A 17,196-nucleotide genomic window follows, 5' to 3' on the forward strand; every position below is an offset into this window, starting at 1 on the left:
CTCTCTCAACTTTCCGGAACTTCGGATATTACATAGCGAATTCAATTGCTTGCACTAGTGCGTACTGAGGCCTGCTTGTAGTCAATGATTACATTTAACGTTGTATTTAGTCAAGTAATGATCCGTATGGATGCTGTACAGATCCTTTTACTGGCTAAAGCGAGGGAGCACACTTTTGTACAAGTGCATTAAGAAATTGTTTGGTCCATGAGCAAATGCACAAGGAATTGGACAATCAAATTCTTTACGCATAAGTTTATGCCAAGGTATGTGCTCCCCGCTTAAATATTTATAAGAGATATTTAAAACGATCCTCAAATATAAGAATCGACTGTAAACAAGCCTTAGTGTGCGCTCAGTGCGTACTATTGCAAGCAACCGAATTCACTATTAAATAATAAAAACGTAAGAAATATCAACAAGACATCAGTAATGCATCGAGATAAAATTTTGATCCAAGCGTATTCTCTTGCGAATATGCGGTAAATTAAATATTCTTGTATGCGTACACACACACACACGCACACGCACACACATATACATATGTATATAAATCTTTTGGAGACAAATTTTCACACTTGCGTAGAAAAAAAACTGTATTTTTATAATGTACCTTATAAGATTTACACGGACAACATATAAAAGTAATTTATATAATGCATAGCCTATCATTTATAATGAAAGATCCTAGTATTTTGCTATTCTTCATACTTTGTCTCTCACAAACTTTTTAACTCTCAATTATTGAGATATAAGTTTTCCAATGGCAACTCTTGTTCCGCAAATTTATTTACGTGTTGAATTACTTTCTCTAAAAATTGTAAAAGCTGGAATTTGTTATTGTCATCTTTCAATTCGCCAGCAATCAGACATGCTTTGCGGAAAACCATGTTGGGATCCGGTATGGAAACTCGTTCTTCATTGAATTTATTTATATCGAGTTTTAGTTTTTCCACGTCTTCCTTGACATCCCTATAATCATCGCTATTTTCGACCATCTTGTCTTTCGTTTCCACTGCAAAATATGTATTTAAAATTAATATTGTATGTATAAGATCAGTATAATAAGTATAATATTGTATAATGATTATTAAATTGGTCTGTCAGTGCTGTATATAATCGTATCGTCAAATACAACAAGAGTTTAATAGACGAGAAGAACCAACCTGCAAGAGCCATAAGTTTGTCCTCCAGTTTATTATGTTCAACAATGTTGTTCTGATAACATAAATTTGTTTCGTTTATGGTGTCGTCTAGCAAATCTAATATCAATTGTACAAACTGCGTTTCTTCTTCGATCGTTAGCTTTTTCAAATGTAACCATAGCACATTCATGAGACCGATACATAAGTAAGCGCGCAAACTCTGCGACACAGGACAATCGCTTCTTGCATAAATGCTGTCTTCGTCCGTTGGTTTCTTGGTATCCAACGTCGTGAGAAGATGCGTGAAGAATCCATCTTGTTTCGTTAATCCGTGCTTCGACGCTGTACGTTCAAATTCGTCCACACTGCCTAGTGCCCGTGTCAAGTGCTTCAATCGAGTTTCTTCTGCATCGCACGTGGCCGCCATGGCAATTTGATAACTAATATTTACCTGCATCTGAAGAAGTGTAAAGATGTTACTATACGCGTAAAATATTGAGTACTGTTATTAAATATTGTCTACGAAAAAGAGCACGTAGCGACTGCTTTTTATTTTTCTCTTTTGTATCTTACCACTTTGTCGAACGTTAGACTTTTCAGAACGATGTTGGTGTCATCTTTCTTGCGCAAGGCACCATAGTTAGAAATACCATACTTTTCCCCAAGAGCTTGTAACGTACCACTGCCTTCTTTTCCTTCCAACCATGTTTTCATCATGTCAAGCTCAGTCTGATCTGAGAATGTGCTCACGATCATCTCGTAAGCGTCTATATGCACGTGTAGATACTGCACACAAAATTTTTTGTTGCGTACGGATATAAAAATGTACATAGAGGAAGTCCCCTATTATAAGAGATGCTCCTAATACGAGACAGCGGGGCTCTTGTTAAATTAATAATCGGCATCATCTGTTGGTTTTACCGTAAATTAATTGCCCTTGGAGTGAAATCTGTTCATTAGAAAATGCATTGTTAGGTCGCGCGTGTAATTGTTACGTAAAAAAATTTATAAAATTGAATGTGTGTGCGTGCGCGCGCGCGTGGGGAAAACTTGCTATCTCATATTAGGAGCCTATTTCATAATAGAGGACTTTCCTCTACATATTGCGTGTGTATATAACATGCGTATACAAAGCTGCACCTGGACTTGACGGATGTTCGCGATAAGGGAACGTGCTTTCGACCAGTTTGACTTTACGAGAGCACGCGTCACCGCATCCACAACCAAGGAAGTACCGTAGCCCTCGTCACCGTTTAGAAACGCCAATTCTGACGCTACCTCTAAACAGTGTATGTCCTTTCGTCGAGAAAGGATCTTTGCAGCCATATCCAAGTGCCCTAATCTCACGTGACTGATACGTGTACGAATAATATCAAAAGTTAATTTAATATAGAAAACTTAAAAGTTAATTGAACAGAAACTTGTAACTATTGATTGTTTGTTATCTGTGTTGATATTTGAGTGCCAATGTTGTGCAAAATAATATTCTTTGTATTATGTAAAGTGCAAAATACATTTTTTTTATTATGTGATTATACGACGTCTATGACAATTAATAAAAAAGTTAATTAGAAAATAAACTTACCAATGAGCTGCCTGCTCCAGATTGCCTTTATAAGTGGCCCATTCCGCCCACGATTCTAATATTTTATCTAAAAACGGATCATCAGCATCCAATCTACATCTCGCGAGTGCATAAGCCTCTTTAAACATCTTAGCATTAAAAAATACTTCTATGGCTTCGTAAATTTTGTGTACAGCTAGTAAATATGATACCGCTTTTTCTGGATGCTTTTGCATTACTAATTGATGCGCATACGCCTCGCACATTTCTTTCCACGTTCTGCAAGATTAGGCTCGATTATGCAACCAATATTCAGAAATTTTGTTTTATATTTGTAAAAACGTTCATACGTACTTGACAGAAACGCTAGGCGCAAGCGACACTAAAAAGTCATTTAATTGACCATTGTTCGCTGCAGAAATTAGATCGTTTTTCAAATCATCACACCACATGTTCATCTCGGTAACGACATCCAAATTGTCCTGTGCCAACTCTGAGAATGACATAATAAATGATTAATAATACGATTAGAGAATAGATCATTAGAGGAATGTCCTCTATTATGAGATAGTATTCTAATGTGAGATAGTAGGTTTTTAACGTTCAAATTCAATCGCAAATCTTTTTTCGCAAAAATTACACGATCTAACGATCAACTTTCCAATAAGCAGATTTCACTTCAATGGCAATAAATTCATGGTGGACCCAACAGATGATGCCTATTAATTGAACAGAAACTGCGCTATTTCATATTAGGGGCCTACGTCATAATAGAGGACTTTCCTCCACTTATACACCAATGTAAAATGTTACATAAAGTTACTTACTTTCATTAGAAAAAAAAGTTACAAAATCCTCTTTCTTCTCAGAAAATATTGATAAAGCGTCACCTTCGTCGACTTGGTTACTTTTTATATCGTACTTGATGAAATTAAGGATTTGAGACCTATCGGTCACTTTGCTACTAAAATATTTTTTCTCCTTCTTCTTTAGCGACCCCGATTCAAGTTCTGTAATTGAAAGTCCCGATTATTATCGATGTCAACCACGTGTATCGTGTCGCGTGTATAAAAAAATTATTTATTTACTTGCGGTAGTTACTTGAGCAGATTGATTCGTTGGTGCAATCGAATTACTCTCCTTATCATCCGTTTTACTTTTCGCCGATTTTTTCTGTAGTTTATGTTTCTTCTTCATGGCCTTAATATCGGAAGCTTGCTTCGGCGATTGCGCTGGTAAAGTATAATTCCATATGTGTAGCGTGAAGTCCGACGAACCGGTCATTATCATCTGTGGTTTCAGAGGACTCCACATACAGCACAGCACAGGTCCGTCGTGACCCATGTATGTGCCCATCAGCTCCTGTTTTTCAACGTTCCACACCTAGAAAATGATATTTGAAAAAATTACATACGACATACAAAAATATCAATTCTAAAAATATTTAAATATGTTTGCAACATAATATAACAGACACAACGCTATACGATAATAAATAATAAATATTAAATAAAAGTTTTAGCCGAGGTAACGCATAGCTCTGTATAAGAGCAATCGACTTGTTGGCCAGTCCGGGACTCAATACCTTGTTAAGCCTTGTGTCCGACGATCCAAGAACTGTGTCCAAGTTCTAGTTCTATGAAATGCATAGCCAATCAACTTGTAGCTTTTCCGTAAAAGATACAGGTTGACTGGTTACACATTTCTTGAAACTAGAACCTGGACACAATTCTTGAATCGTAGACACAAGGTTTTATATGCCTCGGTTTTGTAAAAGATTAATTGGAGAGTTTAAAGTTACGAGACGAACGGTAATCCGTTTAACGGAAACACACTTCATACTACAATCTTGATAAATAGAAACGGACGAGTTGTGAAGCATCATATAATCTTAATTGCCTGAAAAATACTGTGTAATCCATGTATATTTGACCTGTGCGGTATTGTCGTAGCTACCAGACACCAAGTGCCCACTGAAATGCGGGCTCCAAGCTAAGCACACCACTTTGTCGACGTGCCCGTTTAGCGTCGCCACCATCTTGTGCATCGTGCGTTCTTCAATATCATCCCCGTTCTCTATAACATCCGCAGTACCTGTCGTTTCTAATTCCCTTATCAGCTTCGACATGTCGAAAATCATTATGTTACACGAATCAAAGGCAGCTGCCAAGTAGTTGGCGTTCGGCGATATCGATTTATCTGCCATTGTACTCTCAGGATGCCACGTCAAGCAATTTACCATGGTCCTTACAAAATGTATCGAGTTGCCGCGTTTTCTCAGCTTCTGATCGTAGAATATTATTGACCTGAGAGAACAAAATTCGTTTAAAGCATTTCTTTAGCAATTTGTTTAAGAAAGTACGTTTTATATATGTATATATCTATATACCCATTTGCTAATGCAATTGCCAAGCATAAGTTGGATTTCCAAGAAAATTCCAAACATCCTTTCTTTATTATAGACATAGGTTCTGAAATGGAATTGCAATAATAAAACGATGCGTAAAACAATAAGTAAAACGATAAGAGAAAAGTCCTCTATTATGAGATAGGATTCTAATACGAGATAACATGTTTTCAACGTCGAAATTCAATCGTAAATCTTTTTTTCACTACGATTACACGATCCAACAATCAATTTCCCACTAAACAGATTTCGCACCAAGGGCAATAAATTCATGGTGTAACCAACAGATGACCTATCAATTCAGCAGAAACTCCACTATCTCATGTTAGGAGCCGATCTTATAATAGAGGTCTGCCCTCTATTAATATCTTACCAGCACTCGGCTCGGACTTTTGGTACGCTATTAATTCTCCTTCTGCACAGGAGAACAGATAGTACTCTGACTCAAGTTGAGCCCATTCAAGCTTGTAAATGGTATTTCTGTGATATTGCCTGTACAATATAGGTGGCTTGTTAGTTCCAATTGCATCAAATACACCGACACGACCCTCTCCAGTGCCGAAAGCAACAGTAGATTCATCCTCCGGGAACCACGATACAACTCGTATTTTTCCTTTTATCTTCTGCCAGTGCATAACAATGTCAAAAGTTGTCGCGTGAGGCTCGGACAAGTTCCACAGCCGCAGCATCGCGTCTCCTGCGCCGAACGCAACGCGCGAGGTATCGATAGGACAAGCGTTCATGCAGTAGACGTATCCTCCTTGCGTAGGAATCTTATACTCTAGAATCGCCGATTTCGTGGGGTCGCTGTCACGTTTGCAACATATAACCCACCGGTCCTGTGCCGAAGACCAGACCCTGAGTCTAAAAAATAATATTAATGTTGAAAACTTTCGATACTCACATATTCATAATTTATGTCAAGCGTTCACTCACTCGGAGTCTGTCCTCGGATCGTCAGATACTGCGTCGTATTTGGGAACGGCAGCTATGGTGAACAATCCCCTATTGTGGAGCGTATGAAACAATTTGTGCTTAAGCTTGTCTTTGTTCGGCGAAAGATCCCAAGAAAGGAGCTCGCCCCAAAGAGAGCTGGTCAGAAGCAGATTGGGCTCCACCCAACATACCGTGATCCAGGTTCCATTCGTGCAGTTGAGCTTGCTTTTGTACGTCAGAGGCGAGATTGGCATAGTTGGCGCGTTTAATACAGTCTCGTATCTACCATCTCTACCAGCTCTCCAAATGAATACAGATCTGAATACAAAAAGATTAATATAAGTAGCAATTTCTTCACAAGTTACCTGCTTCTTACTTTTCTTAGTACAGTATATATTCGCATATACAATTAATTTAGTATACAGGATGTGTACACACATACATGTATGTACTAGAAATTGTAGTTTAAGTATTAAACAAAACTTTTATTAAACAAAAAGATCTCAAAGGCTAAAAAATTATTTGACGTAGCTGGGAAAAATGTTTCTTCATTAAAAACGCAACGTTGCGACCGTGAATTCCGGTCCTTTTCAAGTGTAGGGCAATCACATAACAATTCTAAGCTCTGACATTGTGCCAGCAATACGGTCGAGATGTTGTGTTTTTAATAAAGAAATATTTTTGCCAGTTACGTCGAACGATTTCTTAACCTTTGTCGTTCTGTTCACTGGCGAAGAAAAGATTTTCAACTTCATATACAAGTCATAACTTGTATCTCAAGTCCAAAAATTTCTTTAAGCCGCCGTGTAAACGTGGTCAAAGAGGAAGCCCCGTCTCACCTATTTTTACCGCCGGAAGCTAGAAGTAAATCTCTCTTATTCTCCCCACTTAAAACATTCATGTCTGAAGGGCACCAGGATAAACTAACTACCTCCTCGTTATGTCCCCTCATTTTATATAATATCGTGTCTCTTTCAACAATGTAGACCAATCCACTCTTAGTGCCTATCGCTACGAGACTAGACTCGTGAGGACAGCAAGCTAAACACGTGGCAGTCATCTTGCCCATCCTGCTCAGAGGTACTATCTTCGCGGTCTTATACTGTATATTACAGTACATTAGAAAACCATCCGAATTCACTGCGCACGCAAGATTATTGTCCTTGGCTGACCAGTCAACCCCGACAATCAATTGGCTTCCCTGAAACAATAAAAACATTGATACGAGTTGCACAAATGATTGAAAGATAGAGGAAAGTCTATTATGAGATAAGCTCCTAATATGGCACAGCGGAATTTCTGCTGAACTCTTGATTCCACCATGAATTTATTACCCTTGGAGTGAAATCTGTTTAGCGGATGATTGATTGTTGGATCGTGTAATCGTTGCAAAAAAAAAGATTTGCGATTGAGTTTGGACGTTGAAAACCTACTGTCTCACATTAAAATCTTATCTCATAATAGAGGACTTTGCTCTTTGTTCTGCGATAATTTTAACGTTGTATACGTGAGCGCCTTCTATTCACGTCCTGCCAACTTACTTCGGCGAAAGGAAAGTCCGCTATCAACTCTAAGGTATCCACATTCCAAACCCTGGCTCTGGTGTCGTCGCCGCCGCAGATCAACAACTCCGGGCCGTCCGGGTTATCGATATTGGGACAAAACGCCAACGCGGTCACCTTGTCTTTAAAGTAGTCCTTGATTATGGAGTACTGCATGGCGTTGTCCCCCTTCGGCCTGGCGATAACGACGAAGTTTCGCGCGCCCCACGCCACGGTTCCGCGTCTCGAGCAGGCGAGGACATTGCTGAGATACCAGTTCGGCGAGGGAGGCAGCGTCACTTCATTCATCCTGTCGCGTTGTATTCCCTGTCAACGAAGGAGAGGCAGCGCTTTAAGATCCTTCCAGATGGCCAGACCCGTCGCAAGTGGGAACGGGACGTCAGCGGAAATGTAATAGAATCCGTTAACGGAATACGACAGCAGATTGGCTGCAGGAGTCGAGCGCAGTCTCAGGCCCTTTCCCAGAGTCTTTAAACGACACGTCTCGACTGAGCGGTTGCTAAATTGCCTGGTTTCCGCTGGCAAGTTGCTCTCAGACTGCGTCAGCCGGCCCTGCTGGCCAATCTGCCGGTGAATTACCCCAGTTAACGTTTTGCTTATTAGACACTGGCGTACGTTGTTCGTTGTGGAACATAAAAAATCTACAAGTAAAATATGATCTTTATTGCACCAATCTATGCACAAGTTCTACTGTATTCTCATCTTGTACTTTCGACGATCTCATTGTACTCTTACTGAGGAAGACCCGACGAAGGGTCGAAACGTTTACGTCGAAGAGAAATTCTGTTTCTGCATCGCGAGAATCGAGTTCCGTTCATTTTGCGGCTCACATTGGCGCTTCTCCTTTCGACATATTTTTTTAAGTATGTCGAATCTAAACATCCGAAAGGTGCAAATCTCGTGGCGCTTTTCTGAAAGTCGCTTCTAAAACGCCATGTGGACCATGTGGAGCTCTGTTTTCTCGCCGGTCAATTGGAGGTTAACCGGTGCCCGGCGCCTTCGACCGTGGAGCGCGGACGCGAGTCGCGTGGACGCCCGTCGGCAGCGATAAAACAGAATCGAAGGCAATGTGAACTTTAATAAATACCTTGCTTGCGAATTACAGTCCTGCGGTGAGTCACGATCTGCGTCGAATCTCGCTACTTACCTCGCGGGGACGCGCGCGACAAATGAGAACCTCGACCGCCTCGACACGCTACCCGTGACGGTTATGTTATTGAAAGTGCGGGAGCAGAGAGGCACCGATACCTGTATCCTTGACACAACACTTTTTCCTTCTCGCCAAAACACCGTGTGTTTATACCGTGTGCGAGCTGTGACACTTGGCAGAGGTCGAGACGACGATTTTGTTAAAAACGACGAAGCGCAAACACGCGCGACATACAAATCGAAAGCTGCAAAAAAAGTTCAAAGTGAAGGTAACGTGAGATTCGATCGCGCGTAAACATATAAACGCGCGCTTACTAGGCGCGAGACACTACCGTATCTCGTGATAATTTGTTGTACGACAAATGTAATATTAGCCTAAGAATAATTAACGCACCTGAACACGATTTCCGTTTCTTTTTATTAATCCAACGTATCGCTCTTTCTCAATAAACATTTCAATCTTAATATTGAAAGAATAGCGAGCAATTAAGTTTTGCGCCGTTATTCTGTTAAATGACGCCGATGGATAAATTAATCTGAAATTAAAATCGAGGTGTAAAAGGATAAAGCTAAGAACACAACGAAATACGAGAAAAAAACGTGTTGCAAATTCACTTTCAATTAAGCGTTCGTAGTTGCAAACAATTGACCGTTTTACGAAGGAAAAAAATTAAAACGCAATTTTGAAATGTAATGTATACATATTTGAATCACTTCGATTCTCGCAATTGATTCGCGGCCAACTTCATAGAACGCAGATAGCAGACGCTTTCGCGAGAAGATCAAAACGATCCAGATTAAAATGACCCTGTGCTATGATTGGTCAAATCTGAAATTTCACAGCATCACACTGAAATTTTATTCAATGAAATTCCAGATTTGACCAATCATAGCACAGGGTCATTTTAATCTGGATCGTTTTGATCTTCTCGCGAAAGCAGCCCTGAGTACGTAATAAGTCCGTATCGGGCTACGGATTGAGATTGCGATTAGATTGAAATTTGACCAATTGGAGTAAAAGTTTCTAAACTTGAGATTAGAGTAAACTTTAAGCCCGTATCGGACTACGGATTGAGATTGAGATTAGATTGAAATTTGACCAATTGGAGTAAACGTTACTAAACTTGAGATTAGTAAACTTTAAGCCCGTATCGGACTACGGGTTGAGATTGAGATTAGATTGAAATTTGACCAATTGGAGTAAAAGTTACTAAACTTGAGATTAGTAAACTTTACTGTGATTGGTCAAATGCAGTCTAATCCCATGGCCGTATTGGATCCACGTTGGAGCCACGAGCCATCAATTCAATAATAACAATCAGTCTTAAGCCCGTATCAGACTACGGATTGGGATTGGGATTAGATTGAAATTTAACCAATCACAGTAAAGTTTACTAATCTCAAGTTCAGTAACTTTTACTCCAGTTGGTCAAATTTCAATCCAATCTCAATCTCAATCCGTAGTCTGATACGGGCTTAAAGCCTTGTGTCCACGATCCAAGAACTGTGTCCAAGTTCTAGTTCCAAGAAATGTGTAGCCAATCAACCTGCATCTTTTGCAGAAAAGCTGCAAGCTGATTGGCTATACATTTCTTGGAACCAGAACATGAACACAGTTCTTGGATCGTGGACACTATATAGGCTTAACTCCAATCTCAATCCGTAGTCTGATACGGGCTATACGGAACGGATTGCGATTAAAATGTTTTAGTTATAACTCTTATAGATTTCTGTCCAGCATGCCTCCTGATGACTAATGTGCCTCTAATGTTTTCTACTCCTTCGCCCTCTCCCCCCTCTCTCATTTCCGATTGATAAACAATTCGTCAGAGTTCTTTGGAACGCGACGCGAAGAAAAGACGACAGCTCGGTTGTGCGTGATTCATACTCCGCGTTTAGTTCTTTCGTCGCTTCGCTGCATCCCGACGCCTCCTCGGGGAACACGAGGTGCGAGCGATTTCACTCTCTCGCTCAAATCCGATACGATGCGGCAGATCGGGATCGTGTTCCTCCTGCTCTGCTGCGGCCTCGCCGCGGCCGTGACATTTGACATGTCACGAGACTTGTCGCTGAACGCGCTCATGAAGGCGATGTGGGTCGGACAGCGCCGAGAACAGCCGGGCAGCGCGAAATTCGATCCCGACGTCAACCTTGACACGGTAAAAATGAACACGTTTCTTTCTATATTCCAATATGCTTTTCCATCTGACTCGATTTGCAAAATAACGAAATGAACTACCGTAATAACGTAAAATTAATAAATTTGTCTCTTTCACAATGAGTTTGACCACATATTCTTACAACGGTGTCCTTTAACATTGTTATTTTCACAATATATTTTAATGCAATCCTGTATTTAAGAGCATTTCAATTCCCGGTAAAAAAACTTTTCATGCATGAACGTGAATAAATATATAGAATTATATAAAAATGTGTGCGTAAAAAAGATATGTCCATATTTTTACATCGCATATTTCTTTGTAATTTAATACAATTCCACACAGTTCTGTGTAATTTTATAGATTAATACGTGCTTTCGTGTATGAAAATGCTCCATGCGTGAAACATTTTTTATCCGGTAATTCTTTTATGGCGCGCGCAAAAAGGAAGGTACCGAGAAATGTTTAATTTCTCGAAGTTTTCTTTTAGGATGTAATTTCTGCGAAACTTTACGTTTTGCAGTGCATTATAAAGAGCCTATGAAAATTTATCCTCCAGTATCAGGAAGCGATCTTACTATATTATATAATTTATTAACTTCAGCTTACAGCCAAGAATTGGATACAGTATGTTCTTAATTCATTCATTCTTGCATACTTATTTCCTCCCTATTTTCATCCTTACATGTTGTGACTAGTATTTCTAATTGCTTTATTTACTTACTTAGTTCACTTGCATTTGAAACCTAAATTTAACAATTTTCCATGTTAAATTTTTAGCCTATTTGTACTTGCACTTGTATGGATCTTATATTCCTTATTTATACTTTATTAGTCTTATATTGATCTTATATTATTTACACATTCCTCAGGAAGTGATCTTATTACGATTACATGTTTAATTAGATATATATGTAATCAGAGCCGGATTTACCATTTTCTGGCCCTTACGATTTTTCAGAGGCTCCCTTATATGTTTCCTCGGCCAGCAATTAAACGACCGTAATTGTGTTTTTACTTCTTTCAGCTGCAGATGATAAAAAAAGCGGGCTATCCGGCGGAGGCTCACATAGTACAGACGGAAGATGGGTATCTCTTAACCCTTCATCGTATCCCAGGTGATAAGGGTCAACCGCCTGTGCTGTTGCAGCATGGTTTCTTGTGCAGTTCCGCCGACTGGGTCATCCCTGGCAAGGATAAAGGACTTGGTACTACCTTAATCAATGACGAAAAATCGATCATGCTTCTGTCGAAAAAAAATGCCGAGATAAACTCTTGAATGGAAAACACGTGCCGAGAACATTTCCAGGGCCAATTTTAACGCCTCTTAATCTCTATTACATAATTGATATTTCGCAAGCAAATAATCTGAGTTTTCACTTTACTTAAAATTGAATAAATGTAGAGGAGATTTTAGATGCGTATGTACACAAAATAATCTACAATATGTATATTTAAATAATTGCTGGAAACAATATTTTCTTTCCTACGCTAGCTTTCGTGCTGGCCGATCAAGGATACGATGTCTGGTTGGGCAATTTTCGTGGAAACACCTATTCGAGGGCGCACGTTTCTCTATCCCCATCAGATTCAGCATTTTGGAATTTCAGGTGCTCGCACTGATAAAGTGAACATTACAGCGTTAAAAGGACATAATTGTGACACAAATTCGAAGGAATAAGGACTAACAAACCGTGACAGGATGATATATGTATCTAAATAATTGTTTTAAATTTATTGCGAAAATATACTAGGCGGGCGTATTGCCAATTCGCTTAATGAGTAGAGAGGTCCAAGTTCAAAGATGAATATTTTATAAGATGATATATTTTCGTAGTAAATTTAAAATAAGAATTATTTGAACCTGGACCTCCTTACTTACTACCCAGTGAGAAATGATTCGTCGATCGACGTCGAAACGACAAGCTTGGAAAAGCGATGGAAAAGCTTCGTGGAAACTATGTTCTTTTTCATGCTAGCTTTGTGGATTATATTATGTCTTTTAAAGCGGTAATAGAAAATTATGATATTTTGTCATACATTCCGATGATACATTGAATTTTTCGTCAGCTTTCACGAAATGGGCATCTACGATCTACCCGCGATGATCTGGCATATTACGAATACAACGTTGCAACCATTGTACACGTACATCGGTCATTCAATGGGCACAACTGCTTCCTATGTGATGGCAGTGGAACGTCCGGAAATCGTCGGAATGGTGCGACTGATAATCAGCCTTGCACCTATAGCTTTTTTGGAACATATGAAAAGTCCAATACGATTATTCGCTCCTTTCGCGAACGACTATGAGGTAATGTGCCCGAATATATTGTTAGAAAGTAATTAAGTTATTATATATAAACGATATAACAGTTTCAAACGATATTTAATTAGAGAGTTTTTGCAATACCGTCTCTTCAGATACGGTAAACGCTAAACTGACGTTAACAAGCTGTTACTTGGGAGACGGGAGTTCGTCCCATGCACCCCTGTGAAGTTAGCCCCCCATTATTTAAAATTTTAACTTTTTTTAGTTCCTTATAGATTTACAAGAGTTCCAGAGTTCTTGATGGGTTTAAGAAATAGTTCTGCCCATTAAAGACGTTAAAATGAATTAAAATGAATGAATCTGCGGGGGCTACCGGGAACTCTCAACAGAACTGCCGGAACTGTTCAAAAATTTTTTCGAGTCTTATAAGACAGAAACTAACACCTAAAATTGCCCATAACTTTTTCCCCTTTAATCACACAGACTTTTGCCATTAGGATTTTCGATATAAGACCCGAAAAAATTTTTGAACAGTTCCGGCAGTTCTGTTGAGAGTTCCCGGTGGCCCCCGTAGAGTTCTATCGAAAATCCTAATTGCAAAATTCCATTACATTAATACTTTTATAGTTATGCCTATTTCTGGGGTACTGTTTCTTGATTCTTCAACTTCGTTTTTTTTACTTTCTCGTGCAGAACTGTTGTTAAAATGTATCAAGAACTCTAGAACTATGCGAAATCTATCCAAAACTCCATTAAAAAATTAGTTTTTACGAAAATGGGGGGCTGCGTAAAGTTAGCCTCCCATTTTTAAAAAATTCATTTTAACGTCTTTAATGGACAGAACTATTTCTTAAACCCATCAAGAACTCTGGAACTATTATAAATTTATAGGGAACTCGTAAAAAAGTTAAATTGTTAAATAATGGGGGGCTAACTTCACAGGGGTGTCCCATGCACCAGGCGGCTCAGCATTGGCGTAACGATAGTTTCCGTGAGAAACTAACTTAAAAAATGGGAAAATTTTGTTTCCTTGTCTCACTTATTGTTAGATACTTGTTTCTACTTCAAAAAACTACTGTCTTTTCCAAGTCTTGATTTTCATTTTAACAAAATATTTTAAAAAGCTAAGATTGAGAAGGTTGCTTGTATAAACTTGTATAAAGTTCGTTAGAACTTAAAGAAAACTTTAAATGCTGTGCTGCTCAAAATCCCCAAACGATCAAGTTACAAGTAAATATATCGCGATAGAGAAATTCGGGAATAATTACAGATAATCGCGCATTTTCTTGGCGAGGACGAATTTCTGCCGCAAAATAGTGTGCTGCGTCTTCTGGCCAAGTACGGCTGCGACGTCGACTACTTTGAGAAGGAGATCTGCGCGAACACGCTATTTCTGATCTGTGGATTCGACAAAGAACAATTTAATTATGTGAGTATTCCGCGAACGTTCTGATCGAAGTGCAACTTCGATCAGCACTTGTCACGTTTTGCACGCGTGGTCACGCTTCACAGATCGGATATCATATCTGCCGTTTTCTAGACTCTGTTACCTGTGATTCTGAGTCACGATCCGGCCGGCACCTCGACTAAAACGTTGGTGCACTTCGCCCAGGAGGTCAAGTCCGGCAAATTTCGCCAGTACGATTACGGGCGCGAGAAAAATCTGCTACTCTACAACGCAACAGAACCGCCGGGCTACAATCTAACGAATATTACCGTGTCGGTTGCGTTATTCTACGCCGACAATGACTGGTTGGCCAACAGCCTGGTAGGTAGCGGGAAAATGTATTTAGATCAAGGAGACACATATTAAGAATTAATTCACGTTGTGAAAATCAAACTTTACATGCAGTCGGACAAGAAGTGTAAGCTAACATGATAAATCGTATTTCTTCAAGGACGTGAAGAGGCTTAACAGTTTGTTACCCAACGTACTGGACGTGTACCGAGTACCGTTACCTAAATTTAATCACCTGGATTTCGTATGGGGTAAGGACGCGGTTAAGCTTGTGTACAAGAGATTGCTTAAGATCATGAAGACTTGAGAGTCACGGCGACCATAAAGATGAGAGATGAATATAGGATACCGGAACAGTAATCTTTTCAATGCGATTGCGATTATAAAAGTTATTTAGGTCGCAGTATTTTCGAGCAGTTTACGTAGGTGAATATAATATACGCATCTAAGTAATTGCTGCTATTTCGGCATAAATCTCGATAGAATTAACACAAGAAGACTAGTAGTTAAGAAATTACAATCTGATCGTCCATTAACACGACTATTAGTCAAATTTTTGTTAAGTATACAATTAACAGGGTAGAGTTTTTTGCTACTTTAATATAGTATTATACGTATGTAATAAATAAGAGTTACTTACAATTATTGCAGGATTTGAAAAAAATTATGCAGAGATATTTCGCGTATCACAAATTTCGATAACTGTTTTATCAAATTAATAAAATCGGTTTCGAATACTGTCAAGATAGGTGGCACTCGGGAATCAACATTAGACTGTTTATTGCGAGGAATATTGCCATGTGCCTCGGTGATCGAATTGGTTGAGACGCCCGCCTAGCGAGAGGGAGGTGATATTGTTTCGCAATAAATTCAGAATAAAATATTTAGACACTAACACCCTGTCACGGCTCTTGATTAAAAAGTGCTGAATTTGTAGAATAGTACAGAAAAAAATGCGTTCACCTAATATTATATTACAATATTCTACAACAACCTGCTAATAATGCTGATATTAATAATATTAATTTTTTTCGAGAAGGTTAAACTTTTATTATTATTATCTGTAATCTCATACTCGAATTTTGTAAAATTTATAATAACTGAATAACGAATTGGAGCATTTTTTTAAAGATATAGACTCAAAGAAACTTTTGAACAATGCTAATGCAAAACATTTGATAAAAATTTGACAAGTTACTTTTGTTAAATTTATATTAAATCAAATATATATTGGTTTTTATATGAAATAGATAATAAAAAATGGCTTATTGCATGGAAGAATCAGTATTGCCAACAATCTGATTTAGGTATTAATGTATGACAATAAATTACCACAAGTTACATTTTTTATGAAGAAAAAAAACAGGTCTTTTTTTCATTAATCAGATATCTTTTCCGCTAAATTAATTCCACTAAACTAATTATAATGCTAGTATTACTAAGCGTTAATATAATAATTGAAGTATTTTATGTATGTATACAGACGACACATAAGTATATCAGCGTGCAAAATATGAAGGACGCAGTTTGTTTCGTAACGTTCATATTATATTTATATGTATACGATACCTCAAGCAATAATAAAATGCTATGCATATAATTCATTCTACCACCTGCAAAACAGAAATAAAATAAACACATTCTTGATATAATTTTTACCGATAGTTAGATTCAGTTACTTTAACTCATGTAATGAATATGCATATTGAAATTATTCTACCATATAACAAGAATTCGACCATATACTTACCATATAACATAAATACATGTTTTAAACCTCCACAAATTATTAGGCCTTGCCTCGGCGCACAAACGCCTCCCTAGTAGCACAATTCATTGGCTACACATTGATTAAACATGTGGTTATGTAAGAAGTGCATTAACCAATATATATTTTCCCAATATAACGCCAATATTGATCATAAAATAAATGCAAATATACTGCTGATGTTGCACCTAGAGGATTATTTAATATTGGATTGATATTGAAATTGTATTGGCCAAGATTAATCAATAAAATTGTAATATTGAATATAGAATAAATACTAATGTAACGCCAATGTTACGTGTCAATATTTGCACGGTATTGTGTTTGCATTTTGAAAGTGCATTGCAAAAATATGAGGCCCTCCACCACCCCCGCCGATTTCGATCGGCGGTCCTCTTTTCTTTACAATGTGATTTTTTACAAGTTCATTATTTATTTCACTTTTCTTATAATTTATTTTACAATGTATACAACCCAGCAAACCAACATATAACTG

At 38.3% G+C, this 17,196-nt stretch overlaps 2 protein-coding genes across 4 annotated transcripts; one reads left to right on the top strand and one right to left on the bottom strand.

Annotated features, from left to right (window-relative positions):
- Window positions 1–430: 430 nt before the first annotated feature.
- On the bottom strand, window positions 431–8,780 carry LOC105564758 (gem-associated protein 5). 3 transcript variants are annotated; one of them, XM_012017401.1, is made up of 15 exons: window positions 8,702–8,780; window positions 7,594–7,920; window positions 6,892–7,253; window positions 6,053–6,370; window positions 5,490–5,980; window positions 5,099–5,180; window positions 4,643–5,015; window positions 3,798–4,092; window positions 3,537–3,719; window positions 3,064–3,202; window positions 2,731–2,988; window positions 2,286–2,496; window positions 1,719–1,931; window positions 1,167–1,602; window positions 431–1,015 (listed from the first exon to the last, which is right to left on the bottom strand). In XM_012017401.1, the coding sequence occupies exons 2-15, from the start codon at window positions 7,900–7,902 to the stop codon at window positions 738–740; spliced, it is 3,948 nt and encodes a 1,315-aa protein (XP_011872791.1). In that variant the 5' UTR covers window positions 7,903–7,920; window positions 8,702–8,780; the 3' UTR covers window positions 431–737. The 3 variants fall into 3 exon arrangements, with proteins under 3 accessions (XP_011872791.1, XP_011872792.1, XP_011872793.1); XM_012017402.1 differs by lacking the exon at window positions 8,702–8,780 and adding an exon at window positions 8,260–8,651; XM_012017403.1 differs by lacking the exons at window positions 7,594–7,920; window positions 8,702–8,780 and having other exon boundaries at window positions 6,984–7,050.
- On the top strand, window positions 8,731–15,579 carry LOC105564757 (lipase 3-like). Its single transcript, XM_012017400.1, has 8 exons — window positions 8,731–9,032; window positions 10,594–10,922; window positions 11,950–12,130; window positions 12,418–12,532; window positions 12,993–13,236; window positions 14,465–14,623; window positions 14,735–14,962; window positions 15,093–15,579. The coding sequence occupies exons 1-8, from the start codon at window positions 8,825–8,827 to the stop codon at window positions 15,237–15,239; spliced, it is 1,611 nt and encodes a 536-aa protein (XP_011872790.1). The 5' UTR covers window positions 8,731–8,824; the 3' UTR covers window positions 15,240–15,579.
- The last annotated feature ends 1,617 nt before the right edge of the window (window positions 15,580–17,196 follow it).

Source organism: Vollenhovia emeryi, unplaced genomic scaffold (genome assembly GCF_000949405.1).
Source record: "Vollenhovia emeryi isolate VEMERY1.0 unplaced genomic scaffold, V.emery_V1.0 DF939160.1, whole genome shotgun sequence".
NCBI lineage: Eukaryota > Metazoa > Arthropoda > Insecta > Hymenoptera > Formicidae > Vollenhovia > Vollenhovia emeryi.